This window comes from Echiichthys vipera, assembly GCF_963691815.1.
Source record: "Echiichthys vipera genome assembly, chromosome: 1".
NCBI lineage: Eukaryota > Metazoa > Chordata > Actinopteri > Perciformes > Trachinidae > Echiichthys > Echiichthys vipera.
The window spans coordinates 39,011,018-39,036,137 of NC_139826.1; the positions used below are offsets into that span (position 1 = coordinate 39,011,018).

The 25,120-nt window shown below is 46.4% G+C and overlaps 1 protein-coding gene across 1 annotated transcript; it reads left to right on the plus strand.

The window, feature by feature from the left end:
- The first annotated feature begins 2,226 nt into the window (after window positions 1-2,226).
- On the plus strand, window positions 2,227-21,807 carry LOC310949997 (tetraspanin-18B-like). Its single transcript, XM_083917649.1, has 8 exons — window positions 2,227-2,307; window positions 12,518-12,613; window positions 14,673-14,867; window positions 17,516-17,590; window positions 19,059-19,157; window positions 19,286-19,453; window positions 20,357-20,440; window positions 21,731-21,807. The coding sequence occupies exons 2-8, from the start codon at window positions 12,551-12,553 to the stop codon at window positions 21,776-21,778; spliced, it is 732 nt and encodes a 243-aa protein (XP_083773775.1). The 5' UTR covers window positions 2,227-2,307; window positions 12,518-12,550; the 3' UTR covers window positions 21,779-21,807.
- Window positions 21,808-25,120: the final 3,313 nt, after the last annotated feature.

Sequence of the window (25,120 nt, forward strand, 5' to 3'; positions counted from 1 at the left end):
CAGCGTCAGAGGGGTGCGTGGTGGTCGTCGGCGTCAGAGGGGTGCGGGGTGGTCGTCAGCGTTAGAGGGGTGCGTGGTGGTCGTCAGCGTCAGAGGGGTGCGTGTTGGTCGTCAGCGTTACAGGGGTGCGTGGTGGTCGTCAGCGTTAGAGGGGTGCGTGGTGGTCGTCACGGTGAAGATGAAACAAAAGCTCTGTCAGCAGCGAGAGCCGAACAAAAGAGCCGCTCAGCGCTGACGCCTCTTCATTTCACTGCAGGCTGAGTGACATGAGCGGAGGCACCGTTCACTCCAAAGCCTCAGATTACTCCTGTCTCTTTGTGTCTTTTGTATGTCTCTTTGTGTCTCCTCATGTCTCTTTGTGTCTCCTCGTGTCTCATTATGTCTCCTTCCTGTCTCTTTGTGTCTCTTCTTGTCTCTTTGTGTCTTTGTGTCTTTTTAATGTCTCCATGTTTTTTTCTGTCTCGTCGTGTCTCTTTATGTCTCCTCGTGTCTCTTTGTGTCTCTTCGTGTCTCCTCATGTCTCTTTGTGTCTCTTTCTGTCTCTTTGTGTCTCTTTATGTCTCCTCGTGTCTCTTTGTGTCTCTTCGTGTCTCCTCGTGTCTCTTTGTGTCTCTTCATGTCTCTTCATGTCTTTTCGTGTCTCTTCGTGCCTCTTCATGTCTCTTTGTGTCTCTCCGTGTCTCTTTGTGTCTCCTCGTGTCTATTCGTGTTTCTTCGTGTCTCTTTGTGTCTCTTCATGTCTCTTTGTGTCTCTTCATGTCTCTTTGTGTCTCTTCATGTCTCCTTGTGTCTCTAGTCTCTTCCTGTCTCTTTGTGTCTCTTCATGTCTCTTTGTGTCTCCTTGTGTCTCTTCATGTCTCTTCGTGTCCCTTCATGTCTCTTTGTGTCTCTTCATTTCTCTTTGTGTCTCTTCGTGTCTCCTCATGTCTCCTCGTGTCTCTTCATGTCTCTTCGTGCCTCTTCATGTCTCCTCATTTCTCTTCATGTCTCTTTGTGTCTCTTTATGTCTCATTGTGTCTCTTCATGTCTCTTCATGTCTCTTCGTGTCTCCTCGTGTCTCTTCATGTCTCTTCATGTCTCTTCGTGTCTCCTCGTGTCTACTCGTGTATCCTCGTGTCTCTTCGTGTCTCTTCATGTCTCTTCGTGTCTCTTTGTGTCTCTTCATGTCTCTTCATGTCTCTTTGTGTCTCTTCATGTCTCTTCATGTCTCCTCATGTCTCCTCATGTCTCTTCATGTCTCTTCATGTCTCCTCATGTCTCCTCATGTCTCTTCGTGTCTCCTCATGTCTCTTCATGTCTCCTCATGTCTCTTCATGTCTCCTCATGTCTCTTCATGTCTCTTCATGTCTCCTCATGTCTCTTCATGTCTCCTCATGTCTCCTCATGTCTCTTTGTGTCTCTTTATGTCTCCTTGTGTCTCTTCGTGTCTCTTCATGTCTCTTCGTGTCTCTTCGTGTCTCCTTGTGTCTCTTCATCTCTCCTCGTGTCTCTTCGTGTCTCCTCGTGTCTCTTCATGTCTCCTCATGTCTCTTCGTGTCTCCTTGTGTGTCTTTGTGTCTCTTCATGTCTCTTTGTGTCTCTTTGTGTCTCTTCGTGTCTCTTCGTGTCTCCTTGTGTGTCTTTGTGTCTCTTCATGTCTCTTTGTGTCTCTTTGTGTCTCTTCGTGTCTCTTTGTGTCTATTCGTGTTTCTTTGGATCTCTTCATGTCTCTTCATGTCTCTTTGTGTCTCCTTGTGTCTCTTCGTGTCTCCTCGTGTCTCTTGGTGTCTCTTCATGTCTCTTTGTGTCTCTTCATGTCTCTTCATATCCATGTCTCTTTGTGTCTCTTCGTGTCTCTTTGTGTCTCTTCGTGTCTCTTCGTGTCTCCTCATGTCTCTTCATGTCTCTTCGTGTCTCCTCGTGTCTCTTCATGTCTCCTCGTGTCTCTTCATGTCTCTTCGTGTCTCTTCGTGTCTCCTCGTCTCTCCTGTGCAGTCCAAGTGCAGTTTTGAATCACGTATTGAAGACGCACCATGACCCACTGATGAAGAAGTGAGGCGTCCTCCCTCGTGAACTGTTGCTATAGAAACAGATAATTACAGTTACATGTCGAGACGTCCAGTATCTATGTCCACCCATAGAGCCGTGTGAGACAGAAGGTGTCTCTCTGCGATTGTTGAACGTGATCGATGTCTCTACCTTTTGATGTCTTCACGAGCTTTAACGCCTCTCGTTTTCTCTCCACAGCTGATGTGAAAGCGCTCCGAGGTCAAAGGTCAAACACTGCCGTTCTCCCTCCTACGTTTGAACTCCGGAGCCATTAAACAGGTACATATGGTACGGCGCTCTCTGTTGCTACTGTCCCTTCACCCTCTGTTCACACACGTCTCAGTGTCTTACTTCCCTCGCACTTTCGTCCGTCTGGTTGTTCGTTAGAGGGGAAACTTTGTAGGCGTAGATTTCTTGGATTCCTCGTTTGAGGAGATGAATTATCCTTTAATTTTTAACCACATTCATTCGGAGGGTTTCATGTTTGTAGGTGTTTTAGTGGGTTCTGAGTAAGGGCGCATTCACACTGTCCTTCCGCACCGGGCCAAAACAGGTTTTTCAGCTAAAGCCTAGTGCGTTTGACCAGTGTGAGTGCAACCGCTTCATGCATAACTGCGGACAGCTGGCTGTTCACAGCCCGTTTGCACGTGTACGAGCACGAGCGTGCCCACGTGTACGAGCACGAGGCCTACAGCGGTTCTGAGGTCATTTCCTGTGCGCCTGTTGGGACGTAGAAAAAAGAAGGAGGGACCATGCGCGGACATTTCAAACAATGGCGGTGAAAGGTTCACGTTGGTGTGATGCGGAGGTGGAGTGTTTACTGCAGATTTGGTCGATGAAAAGATTCAAAAACAGTCGACAAGACGCACAAAAACTCCGAGGTCTACGGAAAGATCTGGAAACAAAGCAACGCATCGCCATGACGTCATCAATGTGTGTGACGTGTTACGGCGTGATGATGTATGGACAGCGAGAAGCATTCTCCGAGGCCCAGGTAGTGTGAGTACAAAGTGCACAGTGTGAGTGCGGCCTAAGTCACAACATTTCCAGGCCGGGGCACCGCCAGGGATTTGAAAAGATGAAGATGTCTGTTTGTGTCTGTTTGTGTCTCTTCAGATATCTTCATGTCTCTTTGTGTCTTTTTGTGTCTCCTCGTGTCTCTTCATGTCTCCTTGTGTCTTTTTGTGTCTCCTCGTGTCTCCTCATGTCTCCTTGTGTCTTTTTGTGTCTCCTCGTGTCTCCTCATGTCTCCTTGTGTCTCTTCATGTCTCCTTGTGTCTTTTTGTGTCTCTTCGTGTCTCCTCATGTCTCCTTGTGTCTCTTCATGTCTCCTTGTGTCTTTTTGTGTCTCCTCGTGTCTCCTCATGTCTCCTTGTGTCTCTTCATGTCTCCTTGTGTCTTTTTGTGTCTCTTCGTGTCTCATATCATCAGATGTATCGTTTAACAGTCCTGAAAAGTGCGTAAAAACATCACTTTGTCCTGGTATACATTGTTGGGCCGATGGGATTCAAACCTCTGCAGACGGACGGAGTAACGCATGTGATTCCCACAGAGGTCAGACTCATCAAATGAAATCAAAAGTGACTTATTCACACTGTCACAAGTGTGTGTGATGTTCAGGAGCTCCGTCCACTTCAGGAGAAACAGATCAGTGTTTATTTATGCAGCTTTACTCAAAGTGCAGTCTGGGAAGTATCCGTTAATTTATCTGCTCACTGTGTTTACTGTAAAGACTCAAGCTGGTGCAACGTGCAGCACGCACACACACGCGCGGTCATGCCCACATAATTACGCGTACACACATGAAAGTGTTATGGTGTGTGACTGTGGCAGATGGTGAGCTCGACTGTTCAGTCCTCAGCCCTCTGAGAGGATCATTAGCACATCACTTACTCATCAAGTGCTGCTTTGGGTTCTTGATGAAAACTCTGCCGCATGCCTCCACGAATGCGGTGAAGTTGTTGGCAGTGGCGCGTAAAATCCATAGGTGGTAAAGAAAATGGGTGTAGCCTCGATGAAGCAGCGATCAAAGTCACTTATACTATTTACGTTCATTTAAAATGAAATGCCCCGGGCTTTAGGGTCCTTGTCCCCCCCTCCAGGCCCGTTTGTACTCACACTACCTGGGCCTCGGAGAATGCTTCTTGCTGCCTATACGTCATCACGTCGTAACACGTCACACGCATTGATGACGTCATGGCGATGCGTGGCTTTGTGTCCAGATCTTTCCGTAGACCTCAGAGTTTTTGTGCGTCTTGTCGACTGTTTTTGAATCTTTTCATCGACCAAATCTGCAGTAAACACTCCACCTCCGCATCACACCAACGTGAACCTTTCACCGCCATTGTTTGAAATGTCCGCGCATGGTCCCTCCTTCTTTTTTCTACGTCCCAACAGGCGCACAGGAAATGACCTCAGAACCACCGTAGGCCTCGTGCTCGTACACGTGTGCACGCTCGTGCTCGTACATGTGCACACGTGCTTTACTAAAGCCCACCTCTCCCAAACGGGCCGTGGACGGCAAGCGTGCCGCTCCTAGACGCGGTACGGTTGCACTCACACTGGTCAAAGGAACCAGACTTTAGCTGTGAAACGTGTTTGGGCACGGTACGGATGGACAGTGTGAGTGCGCAGGTTTAATGATGCTGTGTAAACGGCCTGTTTTACATGGGGGTCAATGAGAAACTGCTCTGTTATGAAACCTGCCCCTAGTGGACACTCAGAGAACTGACGTTTTGGCACTTCCTGTTTGGATGAACCTAGCTTTCGGTGATCTACCACTTTAGCGGACAGGGAGAGCGAACAACAGAAAGACATGTTTAGAAAGGTTAGCCTAGAGCTAATCATCTGAAAGGCGCTCACAGCTGCTGTATTAAAGCAACGCTATTGACCGTAGAAGGCAACAGTAAAGCTGCTCCTCATGGTGCATTCAGGTGCACCTTTTGAACTCTGAGAAACCCAAACTGCTCTAGTAAAGTACCCTTCACTGTGAATTTAGCATTATATTAAAACTATGTAAATAGATGGATTTTAAAAGTGGCAGATTAAAAAAATACTCAGAATAAATATAGAATAGGAGAAGAAGAAGAAGAATTCCTGAATTAGTCCCGCAATGGGGAAATTCGACTTTTTCACTCTATTATTGTTATTCAGGTTACACACACACACACACACACACACACACACACACACACAGACCTGAAACACACACACACATGCACAGACAGGACCTATACACATGCAATTAATGGAGAGATGTCAGAGCGACGGGGCTGCCAGTGACCAGCGCCCAGAGCAGTTGGGGGTTCGGTGCCTTGCTCAACAGCACCTCGGCAGTGCCCAGGAGATGAACTGGCACCTCTCCAGCCACCAGTCCAAGCTCCATTCATGGTCCACACGGACTCGATACTCAAAGACAGAGAACATCTCTATGTTTTCCTTCTGTTTTTATTATTATAAAGAATAATGTAAATTAAAGTGGCATTACCCTTTAAAGCGCGCCTCTCTCTCTCCCTCACGTCAGCATTAATAACAGCTGCGGACTAACAGGCTGTAAGAGCAGAACCCACGGCGCCGACTACCACACGACGTGTTAGCCAATCGTGAGTCAAGTAGTATTTTAGGAATGCGTTAAATAATTAAACACCTTTAAACTCTATTTTAGGAAACAGCACAGTCAGCACTCATCGCTACACATCATTCAACTGGAAAGGAACATTCGCGTGACTCAACTTTAAACTTCACACAAACGGCCGCTCAGTTTGTGCTTTTCACATTTCATTCATACAAAACGCAACAAAACGTCTGAGTAAAGCGTGGAAACGACAAAAGGTGACGGTTTAGTTTAGACAGAGAAAAGGTGACGGTTAAGTTAAGGTGACGGTTAAGTTTAGACGACAGTTAAGTTTAGGCAACCAAAGGTGACGGCAGCAGAGTTGTGATACCGTAGATGTTACACTTCACAAATACGACACAAAGAAGTGAAAATCCACGTTTTATCAGAAGTTTTGTTGCGTTTTGTGTGAATGAAATGTGAAAAGCACAAAACTGAGAGGCAGTTTGTGCGATATTAATATTAAATGCCTTTAAAGTTGAGTCCCAAAAGTCACTTCTCCGGGTAAAAATGAAAATAATTTACATTTTTCATGTTGTTTGCAAATTCAGAAGTCATCTAAACAATGTCGATGTACAAATAATTAAATTGTATACTGGTGTTGTGCCGAGGCAACACGCTGACTATGGATAAGAACCTCATGCAAACACACTTCAAAACATCCAAACTGTCCCTTTAAGAGGCAGACTCAGCCAGGGAGCAACAGCTGTTGGTTCAGACGCTTTGTTCTGCACAAACAAAACTCAAATATATAATATAACACTAATGTTCTCTCTCAGTGGCTCCCACCAACGTTATGGTGACAATTCAGAAATGATCCCGCAAACTATTCCTTTAATTCTCCACTTATTTTGCTGACGTGGCATATTTGACTTCCACAGTGACAGTCATTGCATGAGACACCTTTTTAATATCATTTATAATACAACGACGGGCCCGCGGCGTTGAGAGCCGCAGCGTCAGCGCGTTGCAGCAGTGAAACCGGATCCCAGTGTGAATCCGCGGGCTTCCCACAGCCAGACTGCGTAACTGCTTCTGCACGGATTACCCGGCAGTGACAGGACGCTCCGCTCCAATAAATCACAGTGTGAGCGAGGCTGGGAGGAAGTGCAACGTGCACAGAAGTGAGTTTCCCCCGTGCTGCAGAGGCATCGGACCTGATTGCCTTCATCCGTCAGAGCTGTGCAGCGGTGAAGGAGGACTGACGGATAACCCCAGTGGATTTCAGCGTTCCGCATCCTCGCACCGGTAATGAGAGTGGAGACAACCCTGTGTGGATGTGGGGAACTCTCAGGTATATTGGTTTGGTTCCTGCTTTTCTGCACATGTAAAAGTTTCATCCTTTACTGTTTAGAAGAGACGGGCGGAGCAGCCGTGGTGTCACCCTGTGGTTTGTGAACGGCTGTTTTGAATCCTCGACGTTTGACCACAGACTGTATAAAAACAGACGTAGCGTCTCCGTCGAGGTCCGTTCCCTCAACTTGATCCAATCGTCCTCGCCTACGGGAGTCTCCATCTTGTCAGACTTTGACTCCGCCTCCTTTCCTCTGACCAAAAAAGGGCATGTATGTGAGGTTGGGGGGAGGGGCGTACGTCCATCTGGCTGACGTATACCTCCGAGGAGAAGTGAGGGTCAGAGGCTAGCTGTCACTCAAGAGGCCACGCCCCTAATTATTCCTAAACTTTAACCTCCGATAAAATAAAAACTAGCCCCTCCCCCTCAGTGTTGCCATGGATACATGAGCTAAACACACAGACTAGAATGTTCTTTTGTCCTTAAACAGGTTTAATGATGCTGTGTAAACGGCCTGTTTAACATGGGGCTCAATGAGAAACTGCTCTGTTATGAAACCTGCCCCTAGTGGACACTCAGAGAACTGACGCTGACGGAGCTTCCTGATTGGATCAAACAGGAAGTCGCTGTGGGCGGGGCTTGGTCTGAGTCCAGGGGACCGTCTCATAATCCGTCCATGACTTTAGCTGCAGATCACACGGAAGCACAACATCATATTTATAAGGGTTTCTGAGTTGTGTTGACACTGTTCTACAAAATATTTGTAAAAAAAAAAAAAAATATGCCTCTAATATGACACCTGCCCCTAGTGGACACTCTGAGAACTGCAGTTTTTGGAGCTTCCTGATTGGATCAAACAGGAAGTCACTGTGGTTGGGGCTTGGTTTTGCCATTTTAGCCATCACCATCGCAGAGCTGCCATGCCGTGTTTATGAAACCTGTCTGCGGCAAAGTGCGGCCAAAATAAAGTTGGGGATAGTTTGCATTTAGCGGCAAAGTGCAGACGGATAAACTGCCGCCAAACAGTGACAGAGTCCTGTGACATGTCCACCTGCGTTTCGGTGAGACCCACCTTTATACCGGTTTACTGTCTGTAATGGAAACGCCACTACTGAAATGAAACCAACGGCCTCCACAGCACCCTGACAGAGAAAGACGCCGCATGGACACTTTTTTAAGAGAGATAGTATTGAACTATGCTAATGCTGCTCTGTAACTGCTGGATATGGGAATTAAACAACGTCTCCAAGTGGCCAAACAGTCAGTTAATCCAGTGTTTTGTGTTGCAGTTTGATGACGACACACTCAGGCATGCAAACACACACACACACACACACACACACACAGAGAGCAGATGTTAATGAATACCCATCAGTCCCACTGTGAGCAGATCGGACCCAGCACCTGACGGGTCTCCAGTGTCGGCCCACAGGAAGCTGCTGCAGGATTATTGAATCCAGCCGCAGCGATTCTCCGTGACCGCACAGGAGATTATTTGTGGCAATTCTCCGTCTGGCTGCGTGAAATTACCCAGCTGCCCTCGGACCTATTTTTAAAAGGAGCCGCAGCTGCTAAATGGGACCTGAGCAGGACCCTGTGTTGCTGTGTGTGTGTGTGTGTGTGTGTGTGTGTGTGTGTGTGTGTGTGTGAGTTCAGAAGGAGGACCTGCACCTCTGTAACAAAAACCTCCGTTAAGCTCCAAACCTACGTTGGAGCGTTCAGCTTGGACTAAACGTACAGTTCGCAGGTGGTTCACGGTGAAAAGCTCTTATTTACCCAACACCACCACCGCAGACACCAGCTGTACCTCCCTGCTGTGATCTCCGGCTCGTTCAAACACAAACACACGTAAATGGACTTTTGGTGAGGAAAGAATAACAAATACCCTCAAAACAGGGGCGGCAGCAGCTCAGTTAATAGGTGACTCGGCTGGGAATCGGAGGGTTGTGTGAACCATGAACGGAGCATGGACAGTTCATCTCCTGGGCACGGCCGAGGTGCTGTTGAGCAAGGCACCGAACCCCCAACTGCTCGGGGCGCTGGTCACTGGCAGCCCCCTCGCTCTGACATCTCTCCATTAATTGCATCTATATTGATCCTGTTTGTGTGTGTGTGCGGGATTCTTCTTCTTCTCCTTCTCCGTCTCCTCCTTCTCTTTCTTCTTCTTCTTCTTCTCCTTTTTCTTCTCCTCCTCCTCCTCCTCCTCCTTCTTCTTCTCCTCATTTCTGCTTTTCCTCCTTCTTCTCCTCCTTCTCCTCCTCCATCTCCTTCTTTCTTCTCCTCCTTCTCCTCCTCCTTCTCCTCCTTCTTCTTCTCCTCCTCCTTCTTCTTCTCCTCCTCCTCCTCCTCCTCCTCCTCCTTCTTCTTCTTCTCCTTCTCCTCCTCCTCCTCCTCCTCCTCCTCCTCCTCCTCCTCCTCCTCCTCCTTCTTCTCCTCCTCCTCCTTCTCCTCCTCCTCCTTCTCCTCCTTCTTTTTGTAAACATCAAAGTAAAGACGATGGTAATAGAAGTTAAATAAAATATCCACATGGAAGAAATAGAAATAAAAGTAAAACAAACAAACCAAACAGAAGGGGGCAAAAAGACACACACACACACACACACACACACACACACACACACACACACACACACACACACAAATGGACTTTTGCGTACAGCAGTGAGTGTACCGACATTTACTCCACTGAAGCAGTCCGCAGAGGAGGAAACGACAGCCTTCTTCCCTCTCGTGCACGTTTTCCTCTCGGTCTCAAACCGTCGGACGAGCCTTCGATGATGAAAGCTGCAGCTGCTGTGCACTTTCACCCAGCTGCTTCAGATGCAGCCGTGTAATTACAGCTGTGGAAGTGTAATTATGATTAAACCATGATTACTCCGAATTCTGACAGCAGTTTTTTGTCTTCTTCATATCTCCCCCCCCTTACCAAAGGGCGTCGGCTTGTGTGATTGCGGTAAACGCGGCCGTAATCATGTTTTCTCCGCGTGTTGTCATTCGTCGACAGCTTCTCCGTCTTTTCTTTGTTCCTGTCACAACCGCAGATGTTACCTGTGTAATCGTGCCGACGTGAGGACGTGCTAATAACGCTGAGTGCATGTTGTTTATTAACCCTGACCTCAGCCGAAGAGGCGACAATTACCCAGAGTGCACCGGCAAGTCACAAAACCTGTGTTTAATTGCTTTTTTTAATGGATTTTACTCCATTAAAGTAAAAGCTCCGCACACGGCGCTCAAATTAGCAGTTAATACACACTGAGGGTGCATTCCCACTGTGCCTCCGTCCCGTGCCCCGTGCTTTAGGGTCCTTGTCCCCCCTCCAGCCCCGTTTGTACTCACACTACCTGGGCCTCGGAGAATGCTTCTTGCTGCCTATACGTCATCACGCCGTAACACGTCACACGCATTGATGACGTCATGGCGATGCGTGGCTTTGTTTCCAGATCTTTCCGTAGACCTCGGAGTTTTTGTGCGACTTGTCGACTATTTTTGAATCTTTTCATCGACCAAATCTGCAGTAAACACTCCACCTCCGCATCACACCAACGTGAACCTTTCACCGCCATTGTTTGAAATGTCCGCGCATGGTCCCTCCTTCTTTTTTCTACGTCCCAACAGGCGCACAGGAAATGACCTCAGAACCGCCGTAGGCCTCGTGCTCGTACACGTGCCCACGCTCGTGCTCGTACATGTACAAACGTGCTTTACTAAAGCCCACCTCTCCCAAACGGGCCATGGACGCCAAGCGTGCCGCTCCTAGACGCGGTACGGTTGCACTCACACTGGTCAAAGGAACCAGACTTTACCCTTGAAACCTGTTTTGGCACGGGACGGAAGGACAGTGTGAGTGCGCCCTAAATCTCACGGCACAATTTGTTTATTTAATTATTTATTTTTTTAATTTCCTTTGTATGTGTTTGTTATTGATTTTTTTCTGTTTGTTTCAAATAAATAAAACAAATAAAACAAAAAAATCAGGACATTTTAACATGAATTTCACAGTTGTAGTCTTTATGAAATGTACAGATTTTTAAACTGCTCTGATGAGACAGGTGGCTGCGTGTTAGTCGTAACTGGTAAACACCATCAGGGCCCATAAGTGCACAGTTGGTCCTCTTCACACCCCTGCTGATGGCCCCACATTGCTCCAACATGTCGTCCTCCATGTGTCAAACGATGCCGTGGGGACAGGCTGTCAGTGTCACGTCCTCAGAACTGACAAAAGCTGTGAGTGACGATGAGTCATCCTGCTCTTCTCTGTCCTCTCTCTGGTGTTTGCTCACATCAACCTCAGAGCGCACTCCCACTGTGCCTCCGTCCCGTGCCCCGTGCTTTAGGGTCCTTGTCCCCCCCTCCAGGCCCGTTTGTACTCACACTACCTGGGCCTCGGAGAATGCTTCTTGCTGCCTATACGTCATCACGCCGTAACACGTCACACGCATTGATGACGTCATGGCGATGCGTGGCTTTGTTTCCAGATCTTTCCGTAGACCTCGGAGTTTTTGTGCGTCTTGTCGACTGTTTTTGAATCTTTTCATCGACCAAATCTGCAGTAAACACTCCACCTCCACATCACACCAACGTGAACCTTTCACCGCCATTGTTTGAAATGTCCGCGCATGGTCCCTCCTTCTTTTTTCTACGTCCCAACAGGCGCACAGGAAATGACCTCAGAACCGCCGTAGGCCTCGTGCTCGTACACGTGGGCACGCTCGTGCTCGTACACGTGCAAACGTGCTTTACTAAAGCCCACCTCTCCCAAACGGGCCGTGGACGGCAAGCGTGCCGCTCCTAGACGCGGTACGGTTGCACTCACACTGGTCAAAGGAACTAGACTTTACCCGTGAAACGTGCTTGGGCGTGGTACGGATGGACAGTGGGAGTGCGCCCTAACAGAATACACGTCCAGCAGCTTTATACAACACGCTGTTCACCAGTGTTCAGTGCATTAACTATAATTACGTCGACATGTGACAAGACGACCAAAGCGTCTTTAGTGTTTGTTTCCTGAACGTTGCTCTGATGGATCAGGGCTAACACTGCAGCTGTTCCATCAACACAACAACTGACGCATCATTTACTGAACTGCAGGTAACGTTTGTTCATCTTCCTCCTTACTTTAATCCAAGAAAGCTCCTTTTTCTTCCAGTCTCTGCACAAATATGAAGTCATTTAGAGCTCTGTGTGCCAACAGACGGCTACAAGTTCCTCCATTTCTCATTCACTCCATCTATTCGTGTCTGTTTGCGTCTTTCCGTCGCCTCTGTACGAAGTTTTGCCGCCCAATTTCTGGGAAACAAGGGCGGTTTCAACGCACCTTAATGTGTAAAATCATCCCAGGGTCTTTTTTCGGCACCAACACACATCTAATAATCCACCGAGGCAGAAATCCAGGAGAGTCGCTAACAGCAGCACGTGGCTAACAGTGATTAGCTCGGGGCAGCACGGTGAAGGCATTCAAAGGTCTTTTTTAACCACTAATGCTGCTGAAAATAACACCAAACCAGCAAAGAGTTTATTGTTTTTATACTTCCTATATGTTTTATACCTCCCTTGTGTGTGTTCCTCTGTGTGTGTGTTTGCAGGGGCAGGGGGAGGTTTCAGCTCGAGGCTCAGCCATGGAGGGGGACTGCCTCAGCTGTATGAAGTACCTCATGTTCATCTTCAACTTCTTCATCTTTGTGAGTTCAACACTTCCTTCGGCTGTGGTTTGTTTCTGTAATACGTAACGATGCGTCTGTTTAGCGCCAGAACATCGGCCGATATTTGCCGCGTTGATTGCGACTGACTTCAAATGAGATGAAATTCACCGGATTTCTGTCGGCTAAATGTTGCGTTTAAGGTTAAAAAGTGTGAAAGGGAAATAAAGTCCGCACACCAGAAGCTGCTTTTTGAAAAATGTATTGAAAACATATTGAAGTGAGGTTTCAGGCAAACACCCTTCCTCGGACTTTAAATACATTTTAAGTCAAATACTTCGTAAGTCTGAGGAAAGGCAGGTGCACGCAACTTCACTGGACCTGCGTTCAATACATTTGTCAAGGAGCAGCTTCTGGTGTTTCACCCAGCTTTATTTTCTTTATTTTTCTTCTTTCACATGTTTTTAAAAGGTTAAAAAATAATCATTTTCACATGAAAGAAGGTTATGTTAAAGTCCTGCTCCTGACACGTGGAGCTGCAGAGTCTAACAGAGCGGTGGATTCAAACCAGAGACTGTATAAAAAATGGACGTAGCGTCTCTGTCTAGGTCCGTTCTCTCACTTTGATCCAATCGTCCTCGCCTCTGGGAGTCTCCATCTTGTCAGACTTTGAGTCCGCCTCATTTCCTCTGACCAAAAAAGGGCATGTATGTGACGTTGGGGGGGAGGGGCGTACGTCCATCTGGCTGACGTTTACCTCTGAGGAGAAGTGAGGGCCAGAGGCTAGCTGTCACTCAAGAGGCCACGCCCCTAATTATTCATGAACTTTAACCTTCAATAAAATAAAAACTAGCCCCTCCCCCTCAGTGTTGTCATGGAGATCTGATCTAAACACACAGACTAGAATGTTCTTTTGTCCTTAAACAGGTTTAATGATGCTGTGTAAACGGCCTGTTTAACATGGGGCTCAATGAGAAACTGCTCTGTTATGAAACCTGCCCCTAGTGGACACTCAGGGAACTGACGCTGACGGAGCTTCCTGGTTGGATCAAACAGGAAGTGGCTGTGGTGGGGGCTTGGGTAAGCCCTATTTGGACGGGACTAGTTTATTGTGGGGGGGTGAGGTGAGTCCAAATGCCAAATGTCAGTAATTTTTCCGGAGAATGTCCAGAAATAATTCCTCAGGTCAAACTAATCCCGTCTGAATACGACCTTCTGTAAAACACATGACGATGTTCCGTCATGTCCTGTTAACACGGAGTTTCTGCGTTTTCTTGAGCATGGAGGCGCCTAAAGAAGCACCTTTCCGTGGTCAGACAGTAAAGAGAGAAGGGCGGACGCATTGTGGGTTTAGATCTTTTCACAGCATTGTTGACAATAAGAAAAGAATCAAGTAACACCGGACGCATCCTTTAATAAACGGGGTCTGTGTTCGGTGCAGAGGTTCATATGAACACCCAGAGTAACCGCTCCCGCCTCTGGGAGAATACAGGGAGTTCTTACGTTTAGATCAGAGGCGTCCTGAGGTGAGACGGTTTTACCGCACGTCCTCACGTTAAACCAATCCTGTCCCAACGGTGCAGACAGATGTGCGTCCTCCACAGAGCTGGGTCTGTTAAAGGGAAGGTTTTCATCTCCACTGTGTGCACAAGATTCCCGGATTAATACTGTATATAATAACTATAATTATTATTATTAGAGATAATGCGACTTGTTCCTGCTCATGGAGGAATTTTTGTAAAGCATGAATAAGTCCTAGAGTGTGGTCTTGACCCAGTCTATACATAAAGTGTCCTGAGAGAACTTTTGCTATGATTTGACTCTGTAGATAAATAAAATAGAGTTGGAGATGGAAGCACATCTACTGTTTCTCCCTCGTCCTCGTCTCCCGTCCTGCATCTGGCCCCGCCCCCCACTGCTCACGCCCCGTTAGCTTGAGGCTGTTCGGTAACTTCTTGTTGCTTTTACCAGAAGTTTACGAAGAGGTTCAAAGTTAACCGTACGAACGAGTCATCGAGACGACTGATGTGACGCTACGCCCGTCCCTGTTCTTCAGTCTGTGCTCTGAACCCTCTGGAGTAAAAGTCCCTCTCTGTCTCAGCTGGGCGGCTCCTTCCTGCTGGGCGTCGGCGTCTGGGTGCTGCTGGACCCGATGGGCTTCAGGGAGATCGTGGCGGCCAACCCCCTCCTGTTCACCGGCGTCTACGTCATCCTGGCCATGGGCAGCATGCTGTTCCTGCTGGGCTTCCTGGGCTGCTGCGGAGCCATCCGCGAGAACAAGTGTCTCCTGCTCTTTGTGAGTGTTTTTTTAATCCTTACTCACTTTCTTATTGTATTATCAAGTGGGTCGTATTCGAACCACCACAAAAAGATGCAAAATGTCTAAAAATAGATGCAAAACCACCACAAAAAGATGCAAAATGACTAAAAATAGATGCAAAACCACCACAAAAAGATGCAAAATGACTAAAAATAGATGCAAAACCACCACAAAAAGATGCAAAATGACTAAAAATTGATGCAAAACCACCACAAAAAGATGCAAAATGACTAAAAATAGATGCAAAACCACCACAAAAAGATGCAAAATGACTAAAAATAGATGCAAAACCACAACAAAAAGATGCAAAATGACTAAAAATAGATGCAAAACCACCACAAAAAGATGCAAAATGACTAAAAATAGATGCAAAACCACCACAAAAAGATGCAAAATGACTAAAAATAGATGCAAAACCACCACAAAAAGATGCAAAATGACTTTAAATAGATGCAAAACCATCACAAAAAGATGCAAAATGACTAAAAATAGATGCAAAACCACCACAAAAAGATGCAAAATGACTAAAAATAGATGCAAAACCACCACAAAAAGATGCAAAATGACTGCAGCTTCAGAATCTCCTTGTGGGACCTGAAAATCTGCAGCTTTTTTCTGCCTTTGATCCAAATCAAATGGATTCTGTTTTCCCTAAATAAGCTAAAACCTGTTGTCAGACGTCCACCTGCACCAACACATCAAAGTTCTGCTCCAAGGGTTTAAATTAAAATACACAGATCTGGTTAAAAAGGGTCCAAACAGTTTCATCTTTGACTGATATTAAATAAATAAATATTAAATAAAGGTGTTGAAACAGTGGAGAGTCACATGTTGCTGCTGCTGCTGCTGCTGCTGCTGCTGCTGCTGCTGCTGTTACTGCTGCTGCTGCTGCTGCTGCTGCTGCTGTTGCTGCTGTTGCTGCTGTTACTGCTGCTGCTGCTGTTGCTGCTGCTGCTGCTGCTGCTGCTGCTGCTGCTGCTGTTGTTACTGCTGCTGCTGCTGCTGCTGCTGCTGTTACTGCTGCTGCTGCTGCTGCTGCTGCTGCTGCTGTTACTGCTGCTGTTACTGCTGCTGCTGCTGCTGCTGCTGCCGCTATAAGAGCAGAGAGCAACAGCACGAGGGCTCCACCTACAGGAAGACAATAGTACTAATGATTTCATTTATTCCACCTTTACTTCACCACAGTTACATCATTATTAATATCATTATTCACTGTTTAGGATGTTTTTAACATCCATTCAAACGTCTGGAGTCATAATGACGCCTTTGTTTAGGGCAGGGAAGTCAAAGTCAAACACATCAGAGGGCTAAAAAACAAATGTGCTACGAGCCGAGGGCCGGACTGGTTCAATGTTTATTAAAACATATTAAAATGATGCATTTAACCTGTTGAACCAAGACCTAACACAGTGTACCGTGTTTTATTTAATGATTAAATGAATAATCAGGTATTTTTGTATCTGTCAGTGATTTTCCATCAGGCTCACAGACAAAAACAAACGTGTCCTGTACATTAAATGAATAAAGCAGATTTTCTTATGACTTTAGTTATTTAGAGGAAACATTTTCAACAGGCAAACAACAAAAAATAAACAATGTGTTCGTTAATATCGAGATAAAGACGCACAGCTGTGTGAACATGTGCTTCAAACACCCTGTGCTCATCGTCCACCTTCCCTTTAGCCATTATTGGGGGGGGGGGGGGGGGGGGGGCTGAAAGTTGACATCTGCCCTGAATGCTGATGAATAATGACCCACTTGTGGCGCTGCAGTGAGTTTGTGGGCTACCGTTGCATTGTGGGTAATGTAGTTTTGGTGAGTGACAAACACCAGCAGGCGGCTGTGGCGTGCGGGCCGGTTCTAATAACAATCAAATATCATCCCGGGGGCCAAGATCATTCATTTGCGGGCCAAATCTGGCCCACGGGCCTTGACTTTGATGCAAAATAGATGCAAAACAACCACAAAAAGATGCAAAATGACTAAAAATAGATGCAAAACCACCACAAAAAGATGCAAAATGACTGAAAATAGATGCAAAACCATCACAACAAGATGCAAAATGACTGCAGCTGCAGAATCTCCAGGTGGGACCTGTAAATCTGCAGCTTTTTTCTGCCTTTGATCCAAATAATGACCCACTTGTGGCGCTGCAGTGAGTTTGTGGGCTACCGTTGCATTGTGGGTAATGTAGTTTTGGTGAGTGACAAACACCAGCAGGCGGCTGTGGCGTGCGGGCCGGTTCTAATACTAATCAAATAACATCCCGGGGGCCAAGATCATTCACTTGCGGCACGGATCTGGGCCACGGGCCTTGACTTTGACACCCATGGTTTAGAGCAGGGGTGTCAAAGTGATCCAGTAAAGAGTCGCTGTGGCTGCAGGTTTTCAGTCCAACCAAGCAAGAACACACCTGTCTCGACTCATTCAATCACCTGAACTGTCTTCACACAGGTGATTTGTTGGACCAGGTGTGTTTTTGATTGGTTGGAATAAAAACCTGCAGCCACAGCGACTCTTTACTGGATCACTTAACCATGGTTTAGAGAGTCTGCTCAGAGGATTATAATGAGTTTAACTGTTCTATCGTCTACGCTGACTTTGGTTTGTCTTCCTGGTTTCAGTTCTTCATGCTCATCCTCTTCATCTTCCTGGCCGAGCTGGCAGCCGCCATCCTGGCGTTCCTCTTCAGGGAGCACGTGAGTAACACGTTCATTCATCAGTCATGAGGAGGCGCATCTAACCCTTTAAAATGTGACCTCGCACGGGCGTTTGTTGTTTACCCGACCCTGCGTTAAATAAAATGATCTAAAATCAGTTTCGTTCCTACGCAGTCTGGAGAAGTGTGGCTTTCACGTGAGTCATTTCAGCTCTGGATGAGTTTGGACACATGTTTGTGTTGTTTCCAGACGATTATCTCACTTTTAAAATAAAATATATTTATATATATAGATTTATATCATTCATTCATTCATCTTCAACCGCTTATCTCGGGGTCGCAGGGGGCTGGAGCCGATCCCAGCTGACATCGGGCGTGAGGCGGGGTCCACCCTGGACAGGACGCCAGTCTATCACAGGACACATAGAGACGAACAGAGACAGACAACCATTCACACCTACGGGTGATTTAGAGTCATCAATGAACCCAACACCTGCACGTCTTTGGACTGTGGGAGGAAACCGGAGAACCCGGAGAAAACCCACGCAGACACGGGGAGAACATGCAAACTCCACACATTATTATCTTTTATTCATTTGCAAATTTTAACAAATACAGTACAAACAGAGCAGTACGGCATCGTGCTTGACAAAGATAGAAGTGTGTGTAAAAACAGAAAACAATACACATTCAATTATAATGACATTACATAAGAACACTCTCAGGGCGCACTCCCACTGTGCGTGCGTCCCGTGCCCCGTGCTTTAGGGTCCTTGTCCCCCCTTTAAATGTCTGCGCATGGTCCCTCCTTCTTTTTTCTATGTCCCAACAGGCGCACAGGAAATGACCTCGTAGGCCTCATGCTCGTACACGTGCGCACGCTCGTGCTCGTACATGTGCAAACGTGCTTTACTAAAGCCCACCTCTCCCAAACGGGCCGTGGACGGCAAGCGTACCACACCTAGCGGTACGGTTGCACTCACACTGGTCAAAGGAACCAGACTTTACCCGTGGGACGTGTTTGGGCACGTTACGGAGGCACAGTGGGAGTGCGCCCTTAAATCCTTAATACGATACAAAGGAAAAGACAAAAAAGACGATAAATGAGGCAAAAATAAATTCATGTAAAGAACTTAAATTAAGACGTGGGCAAATATTTTAATACTTACAAATCAGAACAGTTTTACTAACGCGACACAGCCGACCTGTAGGAATCAAGTAGGATGGTGTCTGGTTGCCGTGGTTACCGTTCGCCGTACGACTGCGATTCTCATTTATTCCGTTTTTTCCATACGTGCCGTCCACACTTTATGTATGATTTATTTTTAATTGTTATTATTTTATTTATTTACAAGCATGTTTCTAATCCGGCTGTTCAGTCGTGACGTGACGTCCTTTCAAAATAAGAGTTCCGGGTCCGAGCCTCGTCTTCTACGTAGTGTTCCCCGTTGTTTGAACACGTCTGAGTCGGTTGGTTCAAATGCACTGACCTGTTTCTCTCTCTCCAGTTAACCAGAGAGTATTTCAGCAGGGAGCTGAAACGTCACTACCAAGGTCACAACAACACCGACGTCTTTACGTCCACGTGGAACGCCATCATGACCACGGTGAAGCCTCCATTTTACAATCTCCCTTTTTTTTCTCCCACCTTATAAATGACTGAAACATTAGCATCCATGTCTCCAACACGTTGTCCCCGTCCCCGTCCCCGTGTCCGTCCCGTGTGTCCGCGCAGTTCGACTGCTGTGGCGTCAGCGGCCCCGAGGACTTCGAGGAGAGCCTCTTCAGGCTGCTCAGCCCCGGGAAGGCGGTCCCTGACGCCTGTTGCCAGAGGAACGGTTACCCCGGAGACATCAGCGCGGAGCAGTGTGCGAGCGGCAGCATGGTCTTCAGACACAACAAGGTCATTACAGGAAAACACCAACGCACAAATGTACCGACCAGCAGCGAGTGTAGACAGTGTGTTGTTTTAATCTGTAGTAGTTTCTTTTCTCTTTTAGTGATTTTTAAAACACACTAATGTTAATTTTTGTGAATTGCTGTTGAGAATGTACAGATTTAAGTCTTTAAGTCTGTTGTTCGCGGGGTTCGCTGGTTTTTCATCCCAATTGTGCTTTTTTTATTATTTATTGTATATTTTCTCTTCCTGCTTTTTAATATATGAAGAAGAATTACTTTATTTATCACTCTTATAATTAATCATGTTACACACACACACACACACACACACACACACACACGCGTGAAATGTGGTGAACTTTCCCTGTAACTGGACACGTCTGTTGTGTGTGCTTCCCGTAAACACACCTGACTGCTCGCCTCCACTCGTTTGTGCTGAAGTCACCGACCCTAAAAGAAACAAACACACCCTGTTACCTCACCACGTCACACACACACACACACACACACACACACACACACACGCACACACACACACACTTAAGGAGAGATGTTAGAGTGAGGGGGCTGCCAGTGACCGGCGTCCCGAGCAGTTGGGGGTTCGGTGTCTTGTTCAACAGCCTCTCAGCAGTGCCCAGGAGATGAACTGGCACCTCTCCAGCCACCAGTCCACGCTCCATACACTCCTATGCACAAATAAAGGACTATGACTCACTAACTATAACTGCCATGACACGCAAAACGGGTAAAAACTCTAGATTTTGGACTTTTTCACTGTTATTTTTAAGTCTTGAGGTTCTTCTGAGAAACGTTTCACTCCTAAAAACATGTGTTTTTTATAACGGACGCATCACAAACATCAGAATAATGAAATATTTGTTTGGTTTGTGTGCGTTCTCTCCTGCAGGGCTGTTACTCCGCCATGGTCGACTACTTTGAGACGTACATTTACACCGCAGGAGCTCTGGCCATCGTGGTGCTGACGATCGAAGTGAGTTCTGGGTTTTCTCAGGATCGTTGTTTTGTCACGTGAGGGTTTCAGGACGGGGATACTGACGACACCAAAGCAACCACATTCATTTATTTACATTCAACTCACTGATATTTAATTTAAAGTGTCCAACAATTCCCCCGTGGGCGACGTTTGTGTGACGCCGGCGAGGAAAAACTCTCTCCGGTAGATTTCAGATGAAGTATCCAAACTTTTGATAACTTTAGTTTATATGACTTTCTGGAGTCTACTCGCAGGACGCCTTCCTCACATGCATGGGTGTAGATCCAGGGGGGAACTCAACTTATGAAAAACATGAATTGAATTTGACACACACGCACACTCTCACATATCACTGTCACACACACACTTACTAATGCATACACTACGAAGGGACCACAATGGAAATAAGCCCTTGGGCTTTTTTGTGTTATCCTTTTGTCCTGATGCACTTTTGTATTCCTACCCTTGTGCATATGACAATAAAGAATTTCAATCAATCAATCACCCCCCCCCCCCCAAAAAAAAGATGCAAAATGTCTAAAAATAGATGCAAAACCACCACAAAAAGATGCAAAATGACTAAAAATAGATGCAAAACCACCACAAAAAGATGCAAAATGACTAAAAATAGATGCAAAACCACCACAAAAAGATGCAAAATGATTAAAAATAGATGTAAAAACAACCACAAAAGATGCAAAATGACTAAAAACAGATGCAAAACCACCACAAAAGATGCAAAATGACTAAAAATAGATGCAAAACCACCACAAAAAGATGCAAAATGACTAAAAATAGATGCAAAACCACCACAAAAAGATGCAAAATGATTAAAAATAGATGCAAAACCAGCACAAAAAGATGTAAAATGACTAAAAACAGATGAAAAACCACCACAAAAGATGCAAAATGACTAAAAATAGATGCAAAACCACCACAAAAAGATGCAAAATGATTAAAAATAGATGCAAAACCACCACAAAAGATGCAAAATGACTAAAAACAGATGCAAAACCACCACAAAAGATGCAAAATGATTAAAAATAGATGCAAAACCACCACAAAAGATGCAAAATGACTAAAAACAGATGCAAAACCACCACAAAAAGATGCAAAATGACTAAAAATAGATGCAAAACCACCACAAAAGACAGCTTTCTGAGTTTCTTTGACGGTTCCCTGCAGAAGGAAAACATCCCTCTGAGAGATAATGAACACGTTTCCAGGTCCTCTGCGCTCCTTCATCACCGCGGGGACTGACGTGGTCTTCTCTGCTTGTCTCCGCAGCTCTTCGCCATGGTGTTCGCCATGTGTTTGTTCCGAGGCATCCAGTAGGCGCCGCGTCCACGCGCAGCATCGGCAGCAGCCAGCAAAGACACGAGCGGGAGGAGAGCTGTAAAAAATCTGAAACGTATTTGTACAGTGATGGTTTATGTGTCTCATTGGTTTCGTGGCATCATTTTTGTACTTCACAGCGGCAGCGGGGCCTTTGAGGTACCGCTCCGGGCACCGTAGACACACACAGGAAGTCACCCGTGACCCGACGATGAGCCTCTGCACTGAGCGCGGCGTTTTCTCCAAAGTAAAAGGGTGAACACCGGTGCGAGGAGCTAAACGCTGAGGGCCAAACTGATTTACGGTCGCTCGCTTCAGCCCAGAGCCCACCTGTGTCCTGCAAACACGCCATTTATAGCCCGACTTTAACCGCGCCGGTTGATTTTCAGGGTCGTGGGAAGTCTGCGCGACACAGTTCAGGTGCAGCCGGCACACGCCACACCTGCAGAGAGCCTCACAGCCGTCAGGGTTCAAACCGAGCGTGGGAAACACAACACGCTGCGCCTCACGCAAGAACATTTGTGAGTATTCTTCTTTATTTTGACCGAGAGGTTTCCTGCTCCAAGTCCGACTCGACAAACTTTCTCACCTGCACAAATGTGTTGAACGCACAATAAAAAAAAGACACATTTTTAGTTCCTCCTCTTTTTAACAGATCACTTTCTGGAGTTTTTCTTAAAATTAAAGGACAGTTCTGACACATTTAAAGTGTTTTTCCGGTGTAAAATGGTCTTTTTCAGCACTTACATACATCAAATAAGCTGTAGAGACAGTTTTTTTCATGTATGAACTTTTATTTTTGCTTTTTTCAGATTCTTTTTTGTCCGTTTTCAAGCCTTTTATTATTTAGGACGGACAGGAAATGGGGTGAGAGAGAAAGGGGGGGTGACCTGCAGCAAATGGCCGCAAGTCAGAGTGGAACCTGCGCCCCGTGTAACAACTCTTAACGGAGAAATCCAGGAGAGTGGCTAATAGCTGGATGTGGCTAACAGTGATTAGCTCGGGGCAGTACGGTGAAGGCATTCAAAGGTCTTTTTTAACCACTAATGCTGCTGAAAATAACAGCAAACCTCTGCAGCAGCATGAGAAGAGTCCCTACACACACAACAAAGCACCAACAGCTTAGTTAGTGAAGCCAGAGTTTATTAAAGAGTGTTTTAAAGACTTACCTACTGGCCCCTGTACCAGCTCCTCTCATAGTAAAGTCCATTACAGTGGATTACCAAAGTCAGTCCCAAAGGAAGGAGCCCACTGGTGCTTTGTTGTGTGTAAATGTAAAGTAAAGCAGCTTTGACGTGATAACCAGTAGATGTTCCTCCCTGTTTCCCTGAAAATCAAACCCAACGTCTACGCAGCAGATCTCAGTGAGGCGCTACAACACCAGTCAAAGATTCCAGGACGTCGTAGATTATGTTTGAGAGACTTGGTCCTTTTAATTTAATCTTGAAACTGGGACTTTAAACTCTCTAAACTCTCTAAACTCCTGGGTTTTGCAAGACGCGAGCATTAGGGCGAGGTGGTGACACAGCGTGGCATCATGGGAGCTGTCGTCTTCACGTCAGTCGGCTTCTCCCAGTCAGGACTCCTTCAGAGGTTTTCACCGCAGAGGTCTGAAAACACTGAATAGATCCGCGTTTCCTCGACTCCGCGCGCCTCGTCGCACCTTTTCTCACATTGTTTTTTCCCGTGGTAAATCTCGTGTTGTGGCTTCTCTGTGTTTTAGGTGAGTTTGTCAGATAAGAAGCAGCTAACAGTCGACTGTGGAGCAGGCTGTAAAGCTGAGGAGGGGTCCTAAACGTTAACAACCTTTACTTTGGGTCGTAAGCGTCAGCAGCTGCCGTCTGGGACCGACCCTCCGTGCATCATTCCTCGTGAACTTCATTCAAACTTGAGAGAAAAAGAAGCTCTGAATGTGAGAAATATATTTTAAATGAATGAATATTCACACAAATGGTTCTTGCATGAGACTCACCGTCAACAACACGAAGCATAAATCATAAAAGTCTCTGCACACGGTCGTTCACAACAGTCGGGGCATTCGAGCAGGTTCAGTGTAAAGTGTAAAAATAAGGAGTGTTCAGTATTTAAGATTAAGTAACTTCACAACGAGAGAGTTAGGGCGCCCTCCCACTGTGCCTCCGTCCCGTGCCCCAGGCTTTAGGGTCCTTGTCCCCCCTCCAGGCCCGTTTGTACTCACACTACCTGGGCCTCGGAGAATGCTTCTTGCTGCCTATACGTCATCACGCCGTAACACGTCACACGCATTGATGACGTCATGGCAATGCGTGGCTTTGTTTCCAGATCTTTCCGTAGACCTCTGAGTTTTTGTGCATCTTGTCGACTGTTTTTGAATCTTTTCATCGACCAAATCTGCAGTAAACACTCCACCTCCGCATCACACCAACGTGAACCTTTCACTGCCATTGTTTGAAATGTCCGCGCATGGTCCCTCCTTCTTTTTTCTATGTCCCAACAGGCGCACAGGAAATGACCTCAGAACCGCCGTAGGCCTCGTGCTCGTGCTCGTACACGTGCGCACGCTCGTGCTCGTACACGTGCAAACGTGCTTTACAGAAGCCCACCTCTCTCAAACAGGCCGTGGACAGCAAGCGTGCCGTGCCTAGGCACGGTACGGTTGCACTCACACTGGTCAAAGGAACCAGACTTAAGCCGTGGAACCTGTTTAGGCACGGTACGGAGGCACAGTGGGAGTGCGCCCTTAGTGTGTGCGTGTGTGCGTGTGTGTGTGTGTGTGTGTGTGTGTTCCTCTCTGTGCACAGTGTGATAATGTTAATGTCTTCATGTAAAACAGAACTTCAGCTAAAGTCACATTTTACTGTAAGTGTGTTTTGTATAAATGATTGATATTAAAGTGATTTCTGTGATTTTTAGTGGTGTGATATTTGAGTTCCTGTTCCTTTCTGTCAGCTCGCACCAGTCTGGCCGTTCTCCTCTGACCTCTGACATCAACAGAACTGCCGCTCACTGGATCGTTCCTCTCTTTGGGAGCGTTGTCTGTAAACTAGAGATGGTTGTGCGTGAAACTCCCCTTAGATCAGCAGTTTGTGAAACACTCAGAGCACCAACAACCACGCCACGTTCAAAGTTCATTTCAAGAGGATAAAAACTTTTCCCTTTGTGGGTTCAGAAAACTATTCTTATTAAGCAAAACGAACAAAAACACCCTTTGATTACCTGAAAAAGTTACAAAGCTCAGTTTTTGTAGATACACCTTGGTTTGCAGATTTCCAACGGTCCATGAATCTCAAATCTTTCTTTATTTCTGGGGTTCCATGTTGTTAATGCAGCATTTTGTGCTTTTATTTTGAAAGTCACCGGTCC